General features: G+C 48.0%; 1 protein-coding gene across 4 annotated transcripts in view; it reads left to right on the forward strand.

Annotated features, from left to right (window-relative positions):
• The first annotated feature begins 4,437 nt into the window (after positions 1–4,437).
• LOC105700390 (nuclear receptor coactivator 2) overlaps positions 4,438–23,355 on the forward strand; it is a 149,544-nt gene continuing 130,626 nt past the window's right edge. For 3 of the 4 annotated variants that reach the window (XM_012426199.1, XM_012426231.1, XM_012426206.1), the window contains exon 1: positions 22,583–22,613. In XM_012426199.1, coding sequence (XP_012281622.1) covers positions 22,598–22,613 — 16 coding nt within the window. In that variant the 5' untranslated portion in view covers positions 22,583–22,597. Of the gene's footprint in view, positions 5,531–22,582; positions 22,614–23,355 lie in introns of those variants that run through there. The other variant, XM_012426213.1, reaches the window with a different exon arrangement.

A 23,355-nucleotide genomic window follows, 5' to 3' on the forward strand; every position in this document is an offset into this window, starting at 1 on the left:
AGATGATATGAGTTAATAGGGCGCTTTTAACGATATTTCGGGTTGGCGTTCTTTCTCTCTTGCTGTTACTCTCTCTGTCTCTGGAGTAATTTACGTTGTCATCGATGCCAAAGAAAGTCAAGGATTGACATTGCTCGTTATTGTCATAAAAAGAAATAGAAAGTATGATCGAGTAAATTACAGAATTACTGACATAGTTTGAGGTCGATCAAGATTCCAGAATGAATTTTGATTAAAAATAAAATGAGGCTCGGCCTTTGTCCACTTTAACGGCAGTCATAATGATGTCGCGTTAATGACTTTTCCCGTCTTATGCTGGAAACGAAAACGTAAGGAATTAAAACGCTGGTTCGTTGTTCGTAATACATTAACAGTACATGACTCGTTTCTTAGGCACTACATGAATATTTAAAAACAATTTATTCTGACCGTTAGCGGACATTAATGCATTTTTTAGCGACGATACTCTTAGAAGCGATTACGATTCACCCAGAACTTGACGAAGATATTCAAACGGGAATAGTGATCTTTTGTCCACTCGTTGTCCGCGTCCAAGCATATAGACACCCTCATCAATTGAAAACGAAAGAAGAAACTAACGAGAACAAAGTAGATAAAACCCTGTCATGGCATGAACCACCAACAGCGAGCGGTCTCCTACAACGACGAACCATTTCGTATCTACGAGCGAAAATCGATAAATTATTAGAAAGCGAATGTTCGCACGTAGTTTCGCCAAGGTGCATCGCCTAGTAGTTGGCTGTAATTCCCGGCGTCGTCCGCCGCCCGCGCCGGCGGCGAGTCGCGGCGAGCGGGCGGCGAGCCGCCGCCCTCCGCGAGCCCGGGTCATGCACTTGATATTGAATCCGTCGGGCGTTTCCGGCAAAACTCGGGAGCGGCCGACGCGACTCGGGTGTCCTCGGAAGCGTTCGGCGGGGCTCGGGCGGTCGTTGCGTGCGGCACGTCGCTCGAGCACGGCCGCCGGAGCCCCTCCGTCGAAACGGTGTCGCCACCTGGCGGAGCCTGGCTCGGTGCGCAGCCGTGAGGTCGCAGTTGATCGCGTTGAGTCAGTCGTTCATTGGTTATATACGGCGGGTGGTTCGCGGCGCGGGGACTGGTCGACGCCGTCGGTCAGCTCGTCGCTTACGGGAGTCGATCGCGTCGAGATTATTCGAAGCAGCGCCGCGCCGGCGCTCCTAACCTAGGAGATCGAGTCGGAGCGAGGCCGAGGGCCTCGCGGCGCGTCCGCGAGAGATTCGGCGGCGGACCGTCGGGCCCGAGTGACATTCGCGGGGCGATGTAACCGTGTCGTGACGTCACGCGACTAATCGAGTGCGCCCAGAGGGCCGCGTCGCGACGAGAAGGGATCGCTCTCGGCCGGGAGAGCCCGCGCGGGACGGGAGAGGACCGGGCGAGTGCGGGTCCCGAGTGAGTCGGAGAACGAGACGGAGCGAGGCGACCCGAGGAACACGGGGAACACGGCCAGCGGAGCAAGAGGGACGCGTCTCCGAGCTCGACGAATCTCGGAGGGACAGGAGAGGACTCGGTGGTCGCATCTGGGCCGTCCGCCGGCCGAGCGTGACCGCGACTCGAGACGCCGTCGTCGGGCCGAGTTGCGCCGCCGCTCTTACCCGGCCTGCACTTGGCGAGTTTTCGTCACACGTGCGAGTGCCGGGCCGCAAGAGCGACAGAGAGGGAAGGAGAGACGGACGCCCCGCCGGTCGGCCGGGCGGCGGAGGGACAGAACGCGCCGCGAGCCGTGAGTCGCCGCGGAGTGGGGGGCGAGGAGGGAGCAGCCGCCAGCTCGGCCGCGAGAGTGCGCGCGCGGCGCGGACACGCATGTAGTCGCCGCGTGGTTCGTGTGCGTGTCCGACGTCGTCCTCTCGTCTTCTACGCGTCGAGCCCGGGATCGAGTTTTCGGGGCTGAGGCTGGCCTGGACGCGTCCGCAACATAAGTTTGCCTTCCTTCGTGCGTCGATAACCGAAGCGGCGTCGAGAGACCACCGACGGGAGGCGTCGCGGGTTCCCCGTACCCGTGCCGAGCTAACCTACCCGACCAGCTCCGAGCCGCTCCTCCTGCCCCGTCGGTCGACGGGAGGGGCGCCGAGCGCCCGGGAGGTACTCTCCGCGCACCTGCGGAGGGCGAGTCGCGTTACCTGGGAAAAGTAGCGGGAAACGCCGCGCAGAGTTTTTGTGCCCGCCCGCGGGGGCCCACGGATTCTTTGCCGACGGACCGCGGGTCGGAGGAAACATGGAAGCCGGCCTTCGGAGCGTCGCTCCGAGCCGACCTGCGGACCCGACAGCGACGCACCTGCGGACCTGGATAAAGCGTCGTTTATGGGACCCTAGAACCCCCGGCCTCACGAAATACCGTGTCGAGCGATGCTCCGTGCAGTCCCTTGGTAACGGGGGGCGCGACGTGTCCGTAGATATCCACACCTAAAGCCGCGTATTCTCTCGCGTAAACATCAAATCGCGGTTTCTTGGGGGCTACTGCACCTGCGGGGGAAAAGACTCGTCTTCGTCGAGACAACTCGAGACCCTGCGAAGTAATTTAACTTGAGACTAGGGAATTGTACGAAATACTGCAAGATGGCGCTAGAGATTCGACGCAAAATGGGGAAAAAGAAAGAAAAAAAGAAAAAGAACAAAATCGAACGTTCTCGCGGTAACGTGATTTAAGGAGGCATTTCCTGGATGTGGCAAAGTGATAAAATAATATATTGACGTTAACCGGAGTATTCAGTTGTTATTGTGCAGATGTGGATAATTTCGTTTAATCAGAGCCATGGTAATGCGCGTTTGCATTACGCAGCCCTAACAAAAAATGTTACATGTTGCTGCAGAGGTGGTATGTTCTTTCTATCGTGGTTCGTTTGTTCGCGATAAGGTTGGATTATGAAAGGTGGACGAAGGGCTCGAACGTAACTGCCGTGAGAAATTTCTCGATTCGGGTATTTATTCAGTTTTTTTCAGTTAACACTCCACGAGGCTCTGTAACTGTGACGCCACGTGTTTGTATTCTTTCGCTTTCTCCTTTTAAATAGGTTCTCCATTTTCGTTATCGATTGTTCCTATTTTTACACACCTGGTAATGCCATCCGGAGAACCGGCATTATCGAGGGCTAAAAATACGAGAATCGGACGAAATTTTTTTCGAGCTTGCATGGCATGTCTCAATAATGGTCGCGGCATATTCCGCTGTTAAGTCATCTTATTGATCTATATGTGTACCCGCCACACCGATAATGATAACGCACTGAAATAACATGGCATCCTCTTGCTACACCGACCCGCGTAACGGAGGAACCAATTGCGAGCTGCTCTTTTTTTTCCCCTCTTTCTTTAAAAACCTTAACAATACTAACCTTCCGAAGTATTCACTCTCGTCGGGACTCTCTGCTTCTTTACCCGAAGATTAGCTCGTGGAGATTCTATCGTTTTCAAACGTTAAGAGCAGAACTTTACGCGCAACACCAACTGATCTTAACTCTTAAAAGCGTTCCTTCGGGGGTACAAAATTTCTCCGGGATTATTTTTTGAGTAATTATTTAAATTTGTAACTGTTTTCTGACGGACGAGGGAAACGGTGTACGGCAGCCGCAGAACACGGGAAATAACGTACAATTAACACCTAAAATCAAATCGGAGCAATACCTCGTTAGAGTGAACGTACGCGCGGGAAAAAACAAAATTGGTTAATTTATGCAGAATCGTTTGACTGCATTTGGTTTAAGTGGTTATGTTAATTCGACGAAATATTTGTAGTCGGAAAAAAAGTCACTTTGGCTAAACGCACCAAATTGGCGTGATCTACCACAACGGAATCAAGGAAAATTTATCATCCAAAGTATTTTGTCAACTAATTATTTAATTATCCGTATATTAATCATATTCTTTGGGCGAATCAACGAACGTTTTATTGAAATATCTTCCTGTGCGCGGAATGACCGTTGAACGCTCCGTCGTTTCCGTTCGCGCATCCAGAAATCGTTTCTTTGTCCCGTTAAAAGACGTCTCATCCAGCGTTAGTTGCTCATAAAGGGTTTTTTAACCGGCAGGTTCAAACGGTCCGTCGGAGTCTCATCGGCGGCCTAATTTCCGGCGAGGAATCTCGAGGCGGGCGGAGTCTCGATTTTCGAGCGGGCCCGAGGATCGGAGTATCGACCGAAGGTCAGCCCGGGGTGGATCCTCGCAAAACAAAGGATCGGGAGGATCGAGAGGATCCGCGGACAGGTAGCCGCGGTGGATATACTCCCGCAGGACCAGGAGGGGCCCACGTGTTCCACCGTCGCGACGCGAGAGAGAGGCAGCGAGGAAGCGAAAGGAAGTCCGAGAGAGAGAAGACGGGGGCCAGAGGAGAGCAGAGGCTGTCGGAGAAGGAGAAAGGGCGACCAAGACAAGGCGAAAAGTCGGTCCAGAGAGATAGGGAGAGAGAGAGGAACGAGGAGAGGGTGATCTGCACCTTGGAGAGGAGCGAGAGAGAATCGGAGAGGGGGAGAGCCAGCGACAAAGAGGAAGCGAAAAGAGAGTTCGAGGGAGAGGCGCCACAAGAAGGGGCGACTAGAGACGCAGGGAGAGAGAAGGAGACAAGCGACGAGCATAGGAGCGAGGGATAGGCGGCATCGGGAGCAAGGTGCTTCCAGGAAGGACTCGCCGCGGAGAGGAGAGGGAATAGGAAACCGAGGAGCCGCCGACAGGGTGCTCGGCGAGGACCTCACTGTCGTTGACGGGGACCCGGGAGAGATGAGGGGTCGGAGGTCCACCATTCGCCGCCCGGTCGGGCTGAGCGAAGAGGATTTCGAGTCGAGCTCGAAGACCTAAACTGTGCTCTACCGCCTCGTCCCGATAACCCGGTAAAAAATTCCAGGGTTTCGGTCGAAGGAGGAAATTCCTAAGGAAATCATCTCGGTGGAAATCTCTTGCCGGGAGGAAGATAAGTCGTGGCGATAACCGGCAGCACTGGGAGCCGAAAACCCGAGGGACTCTCTCTCTCACTCGAGGAAATACCGGTCGCCTCGTGAAGGAATTCTCGAGACGGACGCCCCGGGGGAGTTTCCTACCCCCTCTGGCGCGAGCGTCGCCGAGTGCTTATCGCGTCTCGCGATACACCGCGCTCTCCGAGTCGTCGGGCGCCGGGAAGTACCCCGGCGAGACCCCGACCGAGTGTTTACCTTCGGTGCGGCGAAGGAGTCGGACCTTCCCCCCAGGACGGGGAACGTCCGGAGTGGTCGAGCCGAAGGGCCAATCGCGTGTGACGTCCGTCATCCTCGCGCGCTACGCAACGCGGCCGTCGGGGGGTGGTTCAGTGTCCGCGTGGCAGTGAGAGAGGGAGGTCGTCGAAGGGACGCGACGCAGGGCCCGGTCGAGGGTGCTTCCGGTACTTCCGGTGCTTCCGGTGCTCCTAGAGCGCCACTCCGCGGGACCGGCGGTCCCTCTTCCTTACGACGGATCTACCCCGACGGTTTCGCGCCACGCCCACCCTCGATGAGAGGAGGCACATGTCCATTGCTGCAGCTGAAAATGCAGGGTGAGTGTCGCTTTTCCGCTTTTCCCGCCCTCGACTCGTCGCCGAGCGAGAGGTCTTTATTCCTATGCGCCGGTGCCCAGAGAAATTACGCCCCGGTACGCATTGTCGATCCACCGATTCGTAATTACGAAGCTGTGACCGCTCGCTTTTGTGATCGCCCATCCGATGGCCGTTGCTTTCCCTGTCGGCCGCGACGCGGCGCGATAATTAATATCTACATTTGGCTAATCGGCGCGGTCCGTTGTTGACCACTCGGCACTCTCGATTATTCAATATCGCCGATATCAGGGTATTAATAGACGCGGCGTCAGATCTCGAAGATACTCCGGGAATTCGCCGTAGAGTGAGGCGATACCTGCCACTTTGCGAGTTTTTATTAAAAATAATAATAATTGGTTTTTTTGGGACGCGTGGAATCTCCTTTGCGGGAATATTGACGTGCAGTGGGCCCCAGGGCTCGTGCAGGGGAGCAAGAAACATTAGAAATGGAAAACCGCCACGGGTACCACGTGGAGTGTCGGCATAACGGCGGATGCACAAGTGTTAACTGCACTAAATCTTGATTATTCGCGGTGGAGATGTGCAGGCTAGCTGTTTATCATCTTTGCACAGTACCTCCGTGTAATTATAACCCGCTGAGAATAGGGAAAAATTGCAAGGTGTAATTAACGTCGAACTTGTTCTGCACAAGGCTTAATTTAATACATGAGAGATGCGCTAGAGATGGATTTAATACTTAATACTACGTAAATTTGTGTCACGATATGTCCACTTTGACATCGTTCCCGAGGAAAGACGAGTTTCGTTTTCTGACAACGCGGGTGTATTTACTTTTCAAAATTACCACCTTGTACCCTGAGATATTACGTTGGTGAATACTTAGCGCTACACTGCAAGGTAAATAAGAAATGGCAAAATGTAAGATTAATTATGCGCCGACCCAATACAAGCGTGGGTAAACCTCTTGACCTCGGTCTTATTCCCTAAATGCACTTACAAGGAAGGTATCCGAAGTCGATCTCTCCGATTTCATTTCTTTTATAATATGTTATAGTAGACTAAAAACTAAGCGACACGTATTTCTTTTTTATCTGCCATTAAACCCTTTAAGGGGGTGAGACCACCATCCAATGTAAGGCCTCTGAGGGGTGGCTCACCCCTTAATTTTTTTTTATTGAGAAAATTATATTTTTCATTTCTTGTTATGAGAAAGCTTTTCCAGGTGGATTGGTTAAAAAATATTATGTTCTTGTGGGTGAAACTGCCAAATCACCTCTTGATATGACTTACTTTGAATGGTGGTTTCACCCCTTTAAAGTCTTTAATGGCAGGTAAAAAAAATACGTGTCACTTAGTTTTTAATCTACTAGTGCATACTATAAAAGAAATAAAATATGAGAGACCGACCTTCCTTGTTAGATTCGCATCACGCTGGCTTTCCGATGTTAATCGGCGATGTGGCAAAGTATTAGGTTGGGGAATAATTGATATTATTGGGACTCGGATTCGCTGTAATTTGGAAATGATCAAACTCGGCGCATGTTTACATGGATTTATTGTTTTCCTAGTTGTTTTATCCATGCGTTTTTCACGCGCTACATTAAGCCTCGTGTATTTGTATTCGTGGATAGAAACGCCTGCAAACTGCGATCGTTATCGTGCCACGCTTTGGCTTTGTTATGAATTCCCAACATATGTACTCCGAACGCAGAGGTCCTTGCCCGGAATCATAAGTTGCGTTTTTAGGTCTATTATGAATCCCGAGAATCTGCTCCTTTTCTCGATTGTTTCCTTCCAATGTTTTCTCTCGATAGCTAGTGGGAGTGGTTCGAGAAAACCGAGCAATTCAGGATGTGTAAACCTCGAATCCAATTTCAGGCCCAAAAAAAATTATCAGGCTTATTGGAATGTTTCCGTGGTGTAGACGTTTGTGCCATGTTGTTTTGTTTGTGCTATTTTCGTTTAAAAAAAAAATAAACAAATTCCGAAAATGACCATTTTAACGTTTTTGACTTTGGTTAGAATGTTACATTGAAGTGACTTAGTATTTGGCTTAAAAAATTATTAGTAGCGAAAAAATATTGTTAGAGGTCTATGCAAGAACGAGTTGACCGTTAACTGTTAAGAGAGAAGCGGAAACGTTTCCGTTAGAAAACATTGTTCTGATTTTGCACGGATCGGACACGTGTAAACAGGCCTTTTGCATTCGCGGTACCACATCCCTATGGGAGCAACTCATGTTCATCCCCATAGAACCCGGAAATGTATCCCACGTGGGTAAATCGATTTTAACTTGGATTTTATATGTAGAAAAGATTCCCCAATGCCAGGCAATCTTCCTAAACGTTGGATCGGAATGTCTGGGAAAATGAGATTTTCTCGAAATTCGTTGAACCCTGACGGACGGGACACGTGTGTCGCGTTCTCGATGGAATCCGAGAAGAAAGTGTCGCGTCCACTATTTGAGGGCAAAGGACGCACGGACGTGGCGGCGGACACCGCGAAAGGAAGCTCGCGGAATCGAAGAGCGAAATGGCAGGCAAGTCGAGCCGACGAGCGAGGGAGGGGAGATCCTTGGCACGGTTCTGCAGCGTTGCAGTTATAAGCCAGCGTGTCGGCAGCACGGCGTCCCGGGAGAGAAAGATTCGATTCCGACGGACACTCTTCGGAATTGTCTTTTGCTGCCCGCTCGCGGCCGCGACTGCGTTTTTATTCCTTCCCCTCTTTTTTTTTTTTTTTTCGCGGCCGAGTCGCTCGATCGACTTTTGTGCGTTCGGTGTCGTCGATCGGAGCGTTTGGATTAAATCAGTCGTCGGATTTTATTTGCGGAAATATTTTCGTCGGTTGATCGTCCGATGTGGGACGACGAGAGGGTATCCGTGATATTTTCTGTTAATCAATTTTCCGGCGTAACAAATATTTTAGAGGCATTCCGTTGAAAGGTACAGACACGCTCGATCGACTTTTGTGCGTTCGGTGTCGTTGCTCGGAGCGATTGGCTTAAGGGGATGTGAAAGAGGCATCCGAAAACTCAATCGTTCATAAAACTTTTCTACGAGCTGGGTGTCTCAAATCGCTTCATACTTTAAAACGTGAATATGGAGACCCTAAGGTAGGTCCTGAAACTCGCGAAATTTCATTTTTTATATACTATTTTTAAAATACTTATAAACAAATTTGAAAGGAATTGAAATTTCGTGAGTTCCAGGAACTTCCTTATAGGCTCCCTATTCACGTTGTAAAGTTTCAAACTATTCGGTAAATCGAGGTGGGAGAAAAGTTTTATAAACCAAATCTCTTCGATGCCACTTTCACATCACCTTAAATCAGTCGTCGGATTTTATCCATGGAAATATTTTCGTCGGTTGATCGTCCGATGTGGGACGACGAGAGGGTATCCGTGATATTTTCTGTTAATCAATTTTCCAGGGTAAGAAATATTGGGTTGTCAAACTAAATAATTGCGGATATTGTCGATAGATGGTATTAAAAAATCCGCAATCACTTAGTTTGCCAACCCAATATTTTAGAGGCATTGCATTGCGAGGTGCCCATCTTTTTCTAGGTACGGATACTTCGATAGGTGAATGCGGTTGTTGCCGTGTGCAGTTGAAATTACCCGCGAAGACTTTCCGGTCATTCGATTTTCGACAGTATTTCGAGATTGCGTAAACGAGATGATTGAAATGTCTCGGGGGGGGGGGGGAAATAAGTAACGACGATAGAATAGCAAGAGTGATGACATTTTTGGCTTAATTTGACGCGTTGCATGCAGAGCCTCCTTATCGTGCACCGCGGGTTATCGATCGGCGTCGGCGAAGATTAAGATTTAGCCGATGGATTTCTAATTGCGCGCGAGAGACAAAGGCATATGGGAAGATTCGCACGCTAAGGTGCGATCGTGCAACCGCTCGGAACCGTTTAATCCTCCACCGGTTAATGCGCTTAAATTATTTACCAAGCCGCGGTCGTGAAATGCCTATCCAGGTAGTGTCCAAAGAGCGGCTCCTCGTCTAGCCATTTTGAGTTCCCCGCAAGGGTATTTTAAACATACATGTGTCGAAAAACTTGCATTAAACGTGGTTTACCGGTCGGGAACAATTTTTTTTTTTCCCCCATCTAAATGAACGCAAAATATTCAGGACCGATTCGTTGATCGATCCATTAATTCCCCCTTCCAGTGGCTGTAAAGAAAAAGCGGGGCCCCACCGTGGTTAATTAAATCGCCGAATGTCGAATTCCGCGTGATCGATAGCGTTCTCGGATCGATCGGATATAATCGATAAGTTGCCGGCATCGGGCCGAGAGTCGGTTGCACCGGCAGGGCGTCGCGGCGTCCCTAGGGACTTCGTGGAATTCCCCGGAGCTATCTCGGTCTCTAGCACATATTCTCGGTGGTTTCGTCACTGCTCGCTCCTCCTTACCCGTGGATTCCGCCAGGTGTATCCTGCTCGTTTCAGGCGCCGGCTCTCTCCCTCTCTCTCTTCCCCCGTCCCGCGCGTCCCCGTCGTCCCGTCTCTTTCCCTCTCCCCTTCTGCCTCTATCCCGGGAAGCGACTTCCAGTTTCCACGGGTTTTACTCCCCGTTATCCTGGGCTTCGACTATAAAGGTGCCCCCCTATCGCCGGGCCCGTTTCACGAGCTCGCGCACCTGCGATTCAAAATTGCTTATTGCCCGCCTCTGTGTCGGAGCCTGATGCTCGCGTTAGCTCCTAGAATGGGCCAATGCGCGGAATTCCCTCGCCTTCCTCTCTTCGCCTGTCGTTCGATTCCGCGAGGCCGTGGAAAGAGAGAGAGAGAACGGCATCCGCGCGTTTACGTCCCGAAAGAAGGCTCCCAAGAAAAAGTATCCGGTTTTCCAGCGCGCCGATACTCTCGTTTTTCCTCGACCCGAAACCTATATCTGCCCCACGGAGGTAAAAAGGAGTCTGTCCAGTTTTTTCGAGACTGGTCCATATTTTACCTCAAGCTAAATCAAAATCACGTCTCCAAAGCTAGCAGAGCCACATCAGCAAACCCATATAAATTATACATCAAAATTTATTGCTTTTTTGTTACACAAATTTAAGTTTTATTGCTCCAGCCGTTTTCGAAAAATCGAGGGCTCTGCCAGCTTTGATGAAAAGCTGGCAGAGCCATCTAATAATTTGCTGAAAATTAAAAAATAAGTAGCGCAAAATGTAGTAAAAATGTATTGCTTATGAAATTTGTGTAACAAAAAAGCAATAAACAAGGAATAAATTTTGATGTATAACTTATGTGGGTTTGCTGATGTGGCTCTGCTAGCTTTAGAGACGTATCAAAATCGGACAATGGGAAAGTTATACGAAACCGGGGCGCGGGCGCCTCGCGCGTTGGAAGCGATACTTCCGATTTAAAGAGAATTATTAGTAATTATTTCGTTGTTCGTACATTTTTTTATTTTTTTTTTCACGGAATATCCTTGCGCGTTCGGTGCTGGTCGTTTGGAGCGCAACTATGTTAACACGCGAATGCGAAGGTAAATAGTGATTAGCTGTAAAATAATATATACAAGTGGTTTACTTTTCGACACGCTAGCTTCCTTTCCTTAATATGAGATTTACACGTACTGGCGTGACATGAGAAGTTTCACTTCGATAACTCCGTATTGGCAGAGGCTGGACTTAAACCCTAGATAACTGAGCTATCTGTAAGAAACGTTATGACTCAAATGTTTCTTTCGTTTTTTTTACGAGCCGTTTGTTATCTAGGGTTAAGACTGTTCACCTATACGGTATGGATATTTCAGTCGTTCCTTAGTTTCTGTGTCACCTGCATTTTCCTTCTAGACGATCCTTCTTGCGATGATTTTCGTTTTATCCGAGTATCGTTCTCCTCGGATCGACGTGGGTCGCAACTTTCTCTCGGATTAACGAAATTCTGAGATCGCATACATCCCAGGGATGAGAGCATTGCCCCGACGTGGTGATTTATCTGCCCTTGATGATTTATCTTCTCCTCTCTTGTAGCTCATTTTTTTTGTACAAACCTGAAAATAGCGTAAATGCCCTTCGCGGGTTTGCAACGAAAACCGTAACACCTCTACTTTAGATTGTGGGCATTTTTTTCTTTTTTTTTATAATCCTCGAAACGAAGAACATTGTCGAATTTTGTGAAACTTCACATGACGCGGTAATACTTGGAAAGTTAGCACGTTATGAAAGAGATCCGTTCCGGAAAGTGAAACGATTTTATCCTTCACAGTTAACAATTACTATTAACATTCATCTTTGTAATCGTAATATCAAGTCAATTTGCGTGATCCTTCTCGTTAGCTTTGGTGCGTTATTCTCTCGGTTAATAATCGACATTTGAAGTGAAATACAAATGATAGGAATAAAAAGTAAAGTGTAAGAATGTCTAGGAGAAACGGTACCGTACGCGAGTATCGCGTAAGGGTTTTGTCGTAAGAGAGGAATTATAAGTAACGAGTGATATTTAATCATTCTCTGTAACTTAGAGGTTGCCCACGCGCTGATGTTTTAGATCACGGGAGAGGAGTGGACTGGAAGGACGATTTCAGAGATTCCTGTCGGGCGATTAATTAACCCCCCGATGATTTGTCCTCCCTTCTCGCATCTGTGACCAATTCCCCGCGGGCCTAAAAATCCCTGTAAGTGCGCTCGCGAGTTCGTAACTATGACCGCAGCTCCCGGTTTTAGATCGCGGGGAACCTCGAATAACGCTCGGGACAGAAATAAATAAAGTCGACGAGGAGAGGACGGCGGGGAAGGGGAGAAAAAGAAATTCGGTAGTGCGCCCTCTCTATCGGCCTCGGGTGTTCTATCGAGGTTTTCGCCTATCGCGATGTATCCGGGCACTTCTCCTTCTCTCTTCCCTCTCCTTTCTCCGCGGGTTCCGTCTCCGTCCGGCTTTCGCGGTCTCTCTAGCCGGCTCTCCTCTCCGTACGAAATTAGGTGCGCGATTCGGCCGGACGGCATTCCGCGTTTATTTATTCCTTTCTGCACTCTTAACGACGCGCTTACGACGCCATATCTCGCCCCGGGGGAAAGAGAGGGAGACGGATGGAGAGGCGCACCCGTAATCCGCTAAATTCCCGACGCTTTCCCGTTTGCACCCCGAGACTCTATTTCCTTTTCTACCGAATCTCGTCCTTTAATTCTCGCCGATGTCTCGCGGCGATTTCTTTTACTCGGCTTCCCCGTTTCCGTGCTCGGAGATCACGGAATGGCCTGTACTTTCATACCCGTTCGATCGATCGAATCGTTTTAACAGAGACGAAAAGAGTCCCACTTTTTCGTGAAAATTAAGATGTGACTTCGAGCTCTCCAACGAAAGTTTGATAAAATTACGATATATTTTTTTTTATTTATTTTTTTAACAGGGCAGTTCACGTAAATATATCTACTGCTCGTCCGAAGAAACTGCAACACCTAAAAGTCAAAGTTGGGCATGTCCGATAAGACGTACTGTTTAGCACAATCAAAGGAGATGACCGTATCTCGGTAGTTACACATATTTCTTAGGCCGAAATTGAATTACCGTCCAATCAAAAATACGATACAGCGTGTTAGTCTCTGATTTTCACGATGTATCCTTTTAGGTGTTGCGATTTTTCGTCGAGCACCGTAGCACGTGAAAAGGAAGGAAAAACATTGTACGTCCGGATAACATCTGTATTTGGGTTTGCCTTCTGCCTCGCAATGCTTGTAGAGTTTCCTGTCGAGTGCTTTCAATTTTTCCAAATTCCCGGACGCGCGGTTACCTGTTTCCGGGAGATTCTCGGCGCGGCCAGGACGGCGTTTTCCGCTGGGCGGTTATAGTCAGTAATGGCTCGCGTCAATCTCCCGAGTGCAGCTGGAAAATCGTCGCGTCAGATCAATACCATTTTCCGGAGCCGGCGATTCGAGGCAACGGCACGCGGGACGAATTTCCACGTAGGACGGCGGCGCGTGTCTCGTGATCGACGAAGAGGATGTCGAGGTCGGAACGTCCTTTGGCGGCGTCTCGAGAGACCGCGACGGTTTCCGGATATCCGACTAATGACTGACTAATCGGGTAACGGCTTGGCCGGCCGATAGAGCGAATCTAGAGGAAACGTTTCGACCAAACGCCGAGAACTCCCTAACGATGGCTCCGAGGAAGAGACTACAGAGTGAATGTATATAATGCTGGAATTGCCACTTTAGCACAATTCAGTAAAATTTGTTGCAAAATTTATTGCTAATTTATTGCTATTTTATTGCAGAAGAAAAAAATGTCTTGCTCTTATACTTTTCCGAAAAATGGTAGCGATGATGGTAGCTTTATATAAAGCTAGCACTGCCACAATAAAAAACAATTATTAAGTAAATGTTCATCGATGAATGTGTTCACGGGATGCGGTACAGAGGAATCTTCGGTCTTTTAACTTCTCCGGTAGTACATTGCTGGTTAAGCGTCTTTTCATTGGTGGACATTTGCTGAGGTGAAAGGGCTTCTTTAATACACTAAATTTATGCGATAGGGCAAATGGGAAGAAACGAAATGAAATTAATTTATTGTTATTATTATTATTTTTCAACGGGAAATTTATGCATTTTGAGATATCTTCCTTCCATGACAAGATGTTACAGGGTAGAATACACTTGCACGGTAAGAATGTTTGGAAATGTTTAGAGACAGAAGATACCTCTCGCGGATGGACGGTCATGATCGTTACGTCGTGCGTGCAATTGATTCACGCATGTTGCCGTCGTATCATCCATAATGTATGACGAAGATGCGTGCTCTCGCCGTGATAGTTTAAATTTAAGTTACATTAATGTCTCACCTCGTAAGATCTCATGAGATCGCGGACGTCATGAGATGTAGGCGAGAAAACACGAGTTACATAAATATGAGAGCAATATGGAGATGCACGTAGAAGCGTAACACTATTAGAATCACTGTGACTCATGTAAAATTGAGATACGAAATCAATACGAAGCAAATCGGTCCACCTGGGTTTCCGTCTTCTCTTCCCCTGAGGCAATTACTCTTCCTCGCCTCCTCCATTTCTGTGAGCTCTATGAATCTGATTTTTTTTTTTTCTTTAATTTTCCGATTTTTCGGGTCATACGAAATTACGCTATTGACCCTCTAGTGGCGCACCTGTCGGCCAAATCCCGAAGCTCGTTGTTGCCGCGCAACGGCCCGTCGGTATTTTTCTCGCGGCGATCGCTCGACGTTCGCACATTATCGGTAGTGTGTTAACGGCGCCGATACGATAGCTCGTTTCAAAAGCACTTCCCTATCGGGCCGCCCGCATTCGGCTTCTAACGCCAGCAGCTATACAAATCGAACCGCCTCTAATGTCGGTGGCTCCGCGCTCTCGGAGCCGTGCCCCGAATACTCGCTTTCGAGCTCGTCGGTGGAACTATACGTGGAACCGTGAGTGGAACTCTACCCGAACGTGGAACTCGAGAGTCGATGCTCGAGCTCGCGCGCGCACGCATCGCATTTCGTAAGAACGCCCGAGAAGTTCTTCGCTCGATTGTGAAATCGTACGGGATATACCGTTAGTTCTTTTTTTTTTCTCGAATCTTTTTTCTTCTTTTAGCCGAGCTCGAGTGGCCGGCTCGCTCTAGGCTCCAGGCGGGGCGTCGAGTCGAAAAGTCAGGACTTCCGTGTCGGGGACATAACTTCGATATTTGATAAATTACGGTTTTCCTTCTCTCTCTCTCTTTTTTTTTGATTTCTTGAAGTATCTCTCCTTAGGGCGAGGACGTCTTTAGAATTAATCAAATGAACTGGAAAGGAGAGGGAGGGACGATGGCTGATTCGAGGTAAAAACCCAGAATCCGTCGGGACGGGGAAAACGGGCGAAGTTACGGGCAATTTCAAGGTGGCGGATCGAAGCATTCGTTTGAGCGAAAAGTCTCGTTCCGTCGAATTTCGATGTTAGGTGGTTACTTGTCGTTTCCTATTTAATTCTCGAGAAACCACGTCGAATGCATCGAATTCGAGGGATTACCATATCTGGGTACATCACATCGAGTGGCCGTCCCCTCCAAAAGCGTTGACGGACGATCCCCCCCCCCACTCGTGGATTCCTTAACGGTACGCTCTTCTCCCTCCTTCCCTCTACGTCTCTCTCTCTCTCTCTCTTCTCCTCTCCTCTCCTCGATCAACGCCTACATGGAAACGTGCGCACTATGGGTCTAAAGGTGCGCGCGTTGCCGTGCAGAGGGGTACACGTTGTTAAGCGATGACGCATTACGCCTAGGTAATAGAGCGATTAAAGACGAAAGTCAGAAAAGGAAGGAGAGGAAAGCGACAGCGATTTTTCCCGAAGTGGGCGAACGCCGATGTCGGCGAGCTGCGGCGCTCGGCGGGTGAGTCACGTGGTCGGTGCTCCGCCGCGTGGTGCCGCGCAGCACCGCGGCCGACCGAGAGGGATAGGTCCCGCGAGCGCGGCGTTGCCGCCTCCTCTCTCTCGGCTGCGCAGCGCGCGCGCGCCTGGAGACGACGCTACCGCGGAAAGGAAGCGAGGGAAAGGAGCTTCGTTCAGTCGGTTTTTCCTTTGGCCGCCCTCGTGCGGGAGCGGATGTTTTCCGCCCCCGGAAACTCGCCGAAATTGTCGACACGTGGCCGCGCACGTGGCTTGCCGATTTCTCGGGCAAATACTAACGTACGATAACCCCACCTCATGACGGCGGATGCTCGAACGAGACCAGGTATTTCATTCCTTTGGAATTGTTTTCAATTGAAGAGTAATAACTGGGTTCAATTAAAGAATAATATACGCGTAATTGGGTTAATCGTTAACTGGTATCGTGGGGTGTTTTGACGACCCAATGCGTGAATTAGAATAGTACCAGAGATATATTTCGTTGATTCCCAGAATAATTATTTGACTCAAATGTATTGTCAACGTTCCGAATAGATGTTGCGTCCAATTTATTCGAGTTTATTTCAGTCAGATAGTTATTCATTGAATTAACAAGATATTTCATTGCTACCGTTTAGTGAAAGATTTCTTTGCTACTATTCAAAGAAATGTATCTNTGTGGCTGCACGAGCAGCTCTGCCGCGGAGGGCGAATTGACGATATTCATCTGTCTTCTCGAGTGCGTCACAAAGAAGAGGACTTCTATAGTGGCGTTTCCTTAAATATAAAAAAAAAGTCACTCGGAGGGAAGCCACCATAATGGTGTTTCGTTTAAAAAAAAAAAATGTTTAGAGAAGCCACTGCAGTGGTTCCTCTCGCAGCCAGGAATATTAATGTAAATACTTGAACCATACAGACATTCCAGTCATGGGGTGTCAATAGGAGTGACGTAACCGTACTTAGAATTATTTTTAGATAGAATCGCGAATAAGCAGGAGAATGCTTTCAAAGCGATAAATGTACACGACCACGTTTCGTACATTTACTCGGGGATAATTTTCCATCGAGCTTTTTCCGCGTATGCTTTTCCCGCGCCCGCGCGCGTATGTATGTGTGCGAAGGGACGGCCTTTACTGGCGACAGGGCAGAATTTCTTATTTATTTTGCCTAGGCGTCAAATGACTAAAGGTTTTGGCATTGTGCGGGAGAAAACGCGCCCGAAGAAACCCGCGGAGAGGCCGCGCGGCCCCCGCGCGCTGCAGCGTGTATCGGGCCGATGCGTGATTTCGAGGGCAAGGCGGCGACGTTTCCTTTCGTCCGGAGGAAAGGAAAAATCTAAACGCTCAATTCCGGCGCGTTATTTGCCCCACGGTTGCGACCGGCTAGACTGCCTCAATGGCAAGCGCCGTATAAACGGGGATATAAAACGGGGCCCTAAAGCGAGCCGCGAATACGAGCCATTGTTTTCGCGACTCTGAATTTCATCGCCGATACGATCGGCCTCTTTATTCCGGCGTAATCGAAACTGGGTCGGCAAGTGACTCGGATGGAATTTTATTACGACGACGGTGTAAAACGCCCGCCCGAACGTTCGGAAGTTTCTTAGCCGCGGCACCTACGAGTATCCGATCGTTCGGGCAATCAATTCCGCCGACGACGAAGTTATCCCGTAACTGTATTAACTACTGTTTTAGAAACTGTTAGATGGGTACGCGGGATGTTTAAGGTGAAGTGAAACCCCCTTCAAATCAGTCGATTCGAATACAACACTTTTTTTTAAAGGGTATTAGACCAAACTGTCCGAAACTTTGACACGTCACTCCTGATCATCTAAGAATTGTCCTGACACTCTCCAAATTTGGATTTTTTAAACAAAATTTTTTAACTCAACCCAAATGAGAATCAAAATGGCGACGAGCTCTCATATTTCGATCAATATACAATTATCGAAGATTGATATGAGAATCGAAAGGGTCAGGACGAGGTGGGAAAGGCACGAAAGCGCGAGGTCTAGCGCTAGTCTCTAATCTTGCCATTTGCATATCGTAATCAAAAACGCCTTTGCCGTGGGCATTGGGGTCCGCTTTAATAGGAGGGAAACTGCTTAGATAAACAAACCAAGCTTCGTTCATTCTCGCGCCAATTCGCATTCGCGTGCTCGACTGGGGACTCGAAGCAGGGACTCTAATGGCTAGACGAAGGCGCCGGAGGTAAAAGTGGGAAGCGACTCGTATATAACTCGCGTACTTGGCGCGAGACGCAGCCGGCCGCGACTCTCGCCGGGAGCCGCGCGGCGAATCGTCGAGGGAGAGTTTCGACCGTTTGGAGTCACGTGTACGGCCGTAAGGAATACGAAGTACCCCGGCTTCTCGTGTACACACGCGCGTACCTCGCTGTGGCGCCCTTCTTTACCCACCGCCTGTAACTCGAGTTACCGGGACAGTTTTGATCGCTCGTAAAGATACGTTCTCCTGACCGCCACGTGCGAACGGGGGGCTTGAGGCGCGGGAACGCGTGCTCGCGCGATCCAGTACTCTCGCGATGAAGGATTTCTTTTTCTCGATAAGAATATGGATTGCCTCTTTTCGAGCCAAAGTATATATATACACCCTTCTTCCCAGATGTATTTCGTACCACGAGGGGGATGGTGAGACCGATAAAAGCTTTCGTCCTGACGTGTCCTTAAGGTGATACGAAAGGGTCATTCTGTACTTATGAAATGTCGAAATATTTATAAAATTTTTCTCCAAACTGGATGCACCGAATCGTTGGCAACTTTAGCACGTGATTACGGAGGCCCCAAGGAAGAAAGTGGTGCTCATGAAATTTCATTTTTAATAAAAAAATTTCTTTTTTTTATTCATCCCAGATTAAAACCAAAGGTACATTTTTTTTTTCTGTTGAAAAATGTGAAATTTCATGAGCATCGCGTTATTCCTTAGGGCCTCCATAATCATGTACTGATGTTTGAAATGATTCGGTGCACCCGGTTTGAAGAAAAGTTTTAGTAATATTTTTACTTTTTATATATACACCCTTTCGTGTCACCTTATCGCCTTATCTGCGGATGACCCGTTGTTTGGTTTCGGTGGTTTAATCGCGAAACCTTTCTGCCTTGTCCTTAACGACTTTATCCATGGATGAGTCAAGACTAAGTCGTAAATAGGGTCGTTCGTTACGAGTGACGACGATTGGGACTTACTTTTAGTCCTAGACGTTGGTACTTAAATTCTTATCAATGGGGATGACTAACCGATACCTTCGGTTACTTGGGTTAATAACGAACGTTTGGAAGCATGAAATTGTACGTTGATTTAAAATATTGCTAATTGTTTCGTTTGATGGGTTCGTCGCTCGGATGCGGCGACTTCCGAGATTCCCGGGAAGTGTCTCGTGTCCCTGGTTAACACCCTGGCGTTTCCGCCGCGATAACTACGCGATCGCATTATTATCGCGCGTTATATCGCATCGAAGTGCCGCGTGGCTCTACGAGTTTCCTTATTTGCACCCGCGCGTTCCGCAATGATCGGCTAATTTCTCTCTCCCCGGGACGTGCCCGGCCTCTCGGTGCTCTCCTCGACGCTTAATTGGTCCTCATTAGTTGCTCGAGGGCCTTGCGGACGTTTACCGCGAAGACAAAACCGCTTCCGGTCGGTTTCGCGAAAGGGACTCGTGGTGAAAATTGCGGATCGAGGCTCTGGACCGGTTGGAAAAAAGAGCCGAGATTCTCTTAACGTTGGAATTATGCCTCCTGGCTTACTTATTAATCGAACCAATTATCGCCGCTTTTTATTCCATTAATACAGAATTATCGGTAGATAGCACTCCCGGTGGCAACAGGTTGCAATAAATTACCCGGCTCGTGGAAATTAAGATCCTTGCTATGAAACGGTCCCTCTGCACGGATGCTGTTCATCGTTACCGGTAACGCGAGGTATGTTTGACCAGCTTTGGATGTGGATGTTTTTTTTTTTTTTTTCATGCAATTTTGTTATTAGACATCGTTAAATCGAAACTGAAAATCAACCGTAATTCTTTATCTACGAAGAGATTAATATCATCCGTACACGCGGAAACGCTTTGTCACGCTTTATTAAAGAAAATGCATAAATTAATATTGAAGTCACGGGGGCTTTAAGTAGTTTTTTTTTTTCCCCCGAGATTGGGTGGGACGCTGATAAACGTTTGGAGAAGCTTGGAGAGCGTTCCGATTTTGCCGAGAAATGTCTGGCTAGTTCCCGGCCTCGGATGGCGAGCGGCAACAAGAGATATATGCATTCGGCTTCGGCATTCACCTCTTAATACGGATTCGTGATCGATCGCGAGCTGGTTACGGTTTCACGAGGTCCTTCGAAGATCGTTGATCGACACGAGCCGCGAAAGAATTTCCCTCGGGCGAAAATATTGATCATGGCTCTTGTGCACGGTTCTTATCGTATTAGAGTTCCGCGGAGATAACGATTACATCGATCGAATTCCTTTGAAAATACATACACCGCGGTTGCGTGCCGTATCTATGGAATGGAAATCGGAATGGATTTCGAAAGTTTGAGAAAGACGAGGGGAACGTCGGATCGGCCGGAGAAAGAAAGAAAAAAGGTGTTAAGACTTAACGAAACGAGCTCTTAAATGGGAAATGGATGAAAAAGAAGTTGGAAACCCCGAAATAACCAATGTCACCCACCAGACTCGAAATACCTCGCGGGTGTTTAGCAAGCCCGGTGTTAACGTGGACGGTGACGCGGTGATACGTCGACGTCAACGTCAAGGTTGACGTTGAGGAAACCGAGGACAGATGACGCTTGCGACGCCTGACAGCGGAGTCAATTTTCCACGTGTTCTTAGATTTCGAAAGAGCCACGGAAAGCGGCAACGAGCTTGACCTACAAAGCTCCGAGTTAGTACACCTCCACGCTTCTCCATTATTTCCCCTTTTCGCTTTTATGTTACACCCACCACTTCGCATCGTTTTATTTTCCCTTTTATCCAGCGTTGCGTTATACCCCTCGCTCGGGCAATGAATATCTTAATCTCCTAGTTCCTCGTTGACAACTTGTCGTGTCTTGAGGACAAATAATGTATCCTTAGGTGTTATTCATGTATTCGTCCCGTTAAGGTGAAGTGAAACCCCCTTCAAATCAGTCGATTCGAGTACAACACTTTTTTTTTTAAGGGTATTAGACTAAACTGTCCGAAACTTTGACACATAACTCCTGATCATCTAAGAATTGTCCTGACACATTCAAAATTTGGATTTTTTTACAAAATTTTTTAATTTAGCCCAAACCAGAACCAAAATGGCGTCGAGCTCTCATATTTCGATCAATATAATAAATTGATGGTAATACGAGGTCTCGGAGTGAAAATTTTATTGATCTGGAAATCACAAATGGCGCAGGGGGTCCCTCTGCAGTCAATTAGGGCCCCAGAATGAATCCAGAGGATTTCTGGAGTTTTACTTCGATTTCTTTATAATTATTGTACGAAAACGACAGGTGGAGTATGCCATTTGGTACAATACCCAATATAATTCGACACAGCTGTCAATATAAAAACGAACCACGGCAACGTAGACATTTAAAAAAATCTTCTTTATCGACGTCGATCAAGTTCTTCGACGTGTTTCACTTCACCTTAACTTGTGCGCATTCTTTGAGGGCTAATGGCAAACAAGCAGAAAAGAAATTTGGTCCGTTTCACAAAATCATCCGGTAGACCGCATTCGGTTAAATTCGGACTAACGTCTCGGCTGAGTCAACCGAATTTTCAGTTAATTTGACCAAACCCGTCTACGTCGAACAACTGCAGTGTTTTGCTTAAATCATTTTGTTGATTTTAGAGTACACTCTAGCCCGATGGACCAACCGTGTTGGTTAAACGTGCCAAATTACTTTAACCTGTTTCACGGGATCCACCGCAATGTTTGATGTAATCAACTGAAAGTAGTCCGTTATAGAATTTTGTAGCATCAACCTAGTATCCGGTTGTACTTGTATATTCCGTGGTTGAGCTAACAACAATTTCATGGATTCATCGAAACACTTTGCCGCGCGTATCCTTCTTGTATGAAAAATGATTGTTAGGGCGAGTGAACGTCGACCTAAAGGAGCGGGCGGCAAAGCGTTAAAAGTGTCGGCCGTGTGGGAGGACTCGGTAGGCTTGAATGAAAAGCGATGTAGTAAGAAGCGGTGGAGGTGGACCAATCAATTACCGTGGCATACTATTGTCGTCCAGTGTACGTGGGAGGTGGTTGTCGCGTTTGTCGCGTTCGTCGCGTTCATCGCGTTCGTCGCGCAGCGTGTTGAACCCTCTTACCGCTTCCTCTTCGCCAGCTTATGGCGACCCGAACGAGCGTCGCGATCAGAATTAATGCCGTGGCGTTAAACGTCTTCAGTGAGAAAATACGTGCGCCCCTTTTCCTGGACATCCGACGCGATAAAAGATCGGCCAATTAATTGGCGGGCTTATCGCCAGAACGAGATATCGAGAGGTCTCTGTGGATCGAACGTTGTTATCGCTGATCGGTATCGCGTCGAAGAGTGCAGTTGATTTGAGTATTCGCTAGTCGATATTTCAGAGTTCTGGTTTAGAATGAGATAATTGACCGTTTAGCGGTACCGTTGGGTGACCGTGGAGGTACCGGTGCACCAGAATGGCTAGCCTAGAGTTTTCCGGAAAACGAGGCGGAAAAAATCCTGCCGAAGATCCGACCGATACGAGACAGTTCCTGGGTGGATGATTGGGTTGAATTGTGAGTAATGGGAGAAATTGCGGGGTCCGAGGTCAGGGGTCACGGTTCACTCGATCTTGCAGAGAGGTCTCGTTTTAAACGGCCTAGATACATTTCTGGAGGAGTATGAGAATTATGATAAGCTGTTTTAGGTAAATGTTTGTGGATTTTCTGGGTGACATGCGATGGAAGAGTCGTATCGTTTGTAAGGTTGATTTCTGACGGTGATGTTGGAATGCTGTAATTCTTTTTAATGGCATTCGGTAGGTTCGCTCATGAAAATTGAAAGGCGACTCGGGACTGATTCAATGAGGTGCAATTAAGTGACTTTTCTATGAATCGTTGCCGAGATAAGGCGACTCGATGAAGTGGAGTGACACGCACTGGGCGACTTCGGGATCCAATTCCATACCAGGGCTAGAGTAACGTTACTCTTGTACTTTGAGCCGCGATATCTCGCCGACGGTTCATCGAGGAGTTACTTAATCGTAGGCCATTGGATTCCCTCCGATCCGCTCTAAGACTTTTGTCCGAGTGCAAAAATCATCCGCCGTTTGAAAAAATGTCGGTTCACGGATAATGCCTATATCGTCCACGAGAATCGGACAAAGGATCGACCGGTGGCCGACCTAATAACCCTAACCTCAAAAACGATCTTCCGTTCTTATATAAAAAATACCTTAACAAATTTTCAGATAGACAGTCATGGAAACAATCTTTTAATTCGATAAAAAAAAAACTATCACCGAGGTATAGGAATTAT

This window comes from Orussus abietinus, unplaced genomic scaffold (genome assembly GCF_000612105.2).
Source record: "Orussus abietinus isolate OABI.00-Male unplaced genomic scaffold, Oabi_2.0 scaffold143, whole genome shotgun sequence".
Lineage (NCBI taxonomy): Eukaryota > Metazoa > Arthropoda > Insecta > Hymenoptera > Orussidae > Orussus > Orussus abietinus.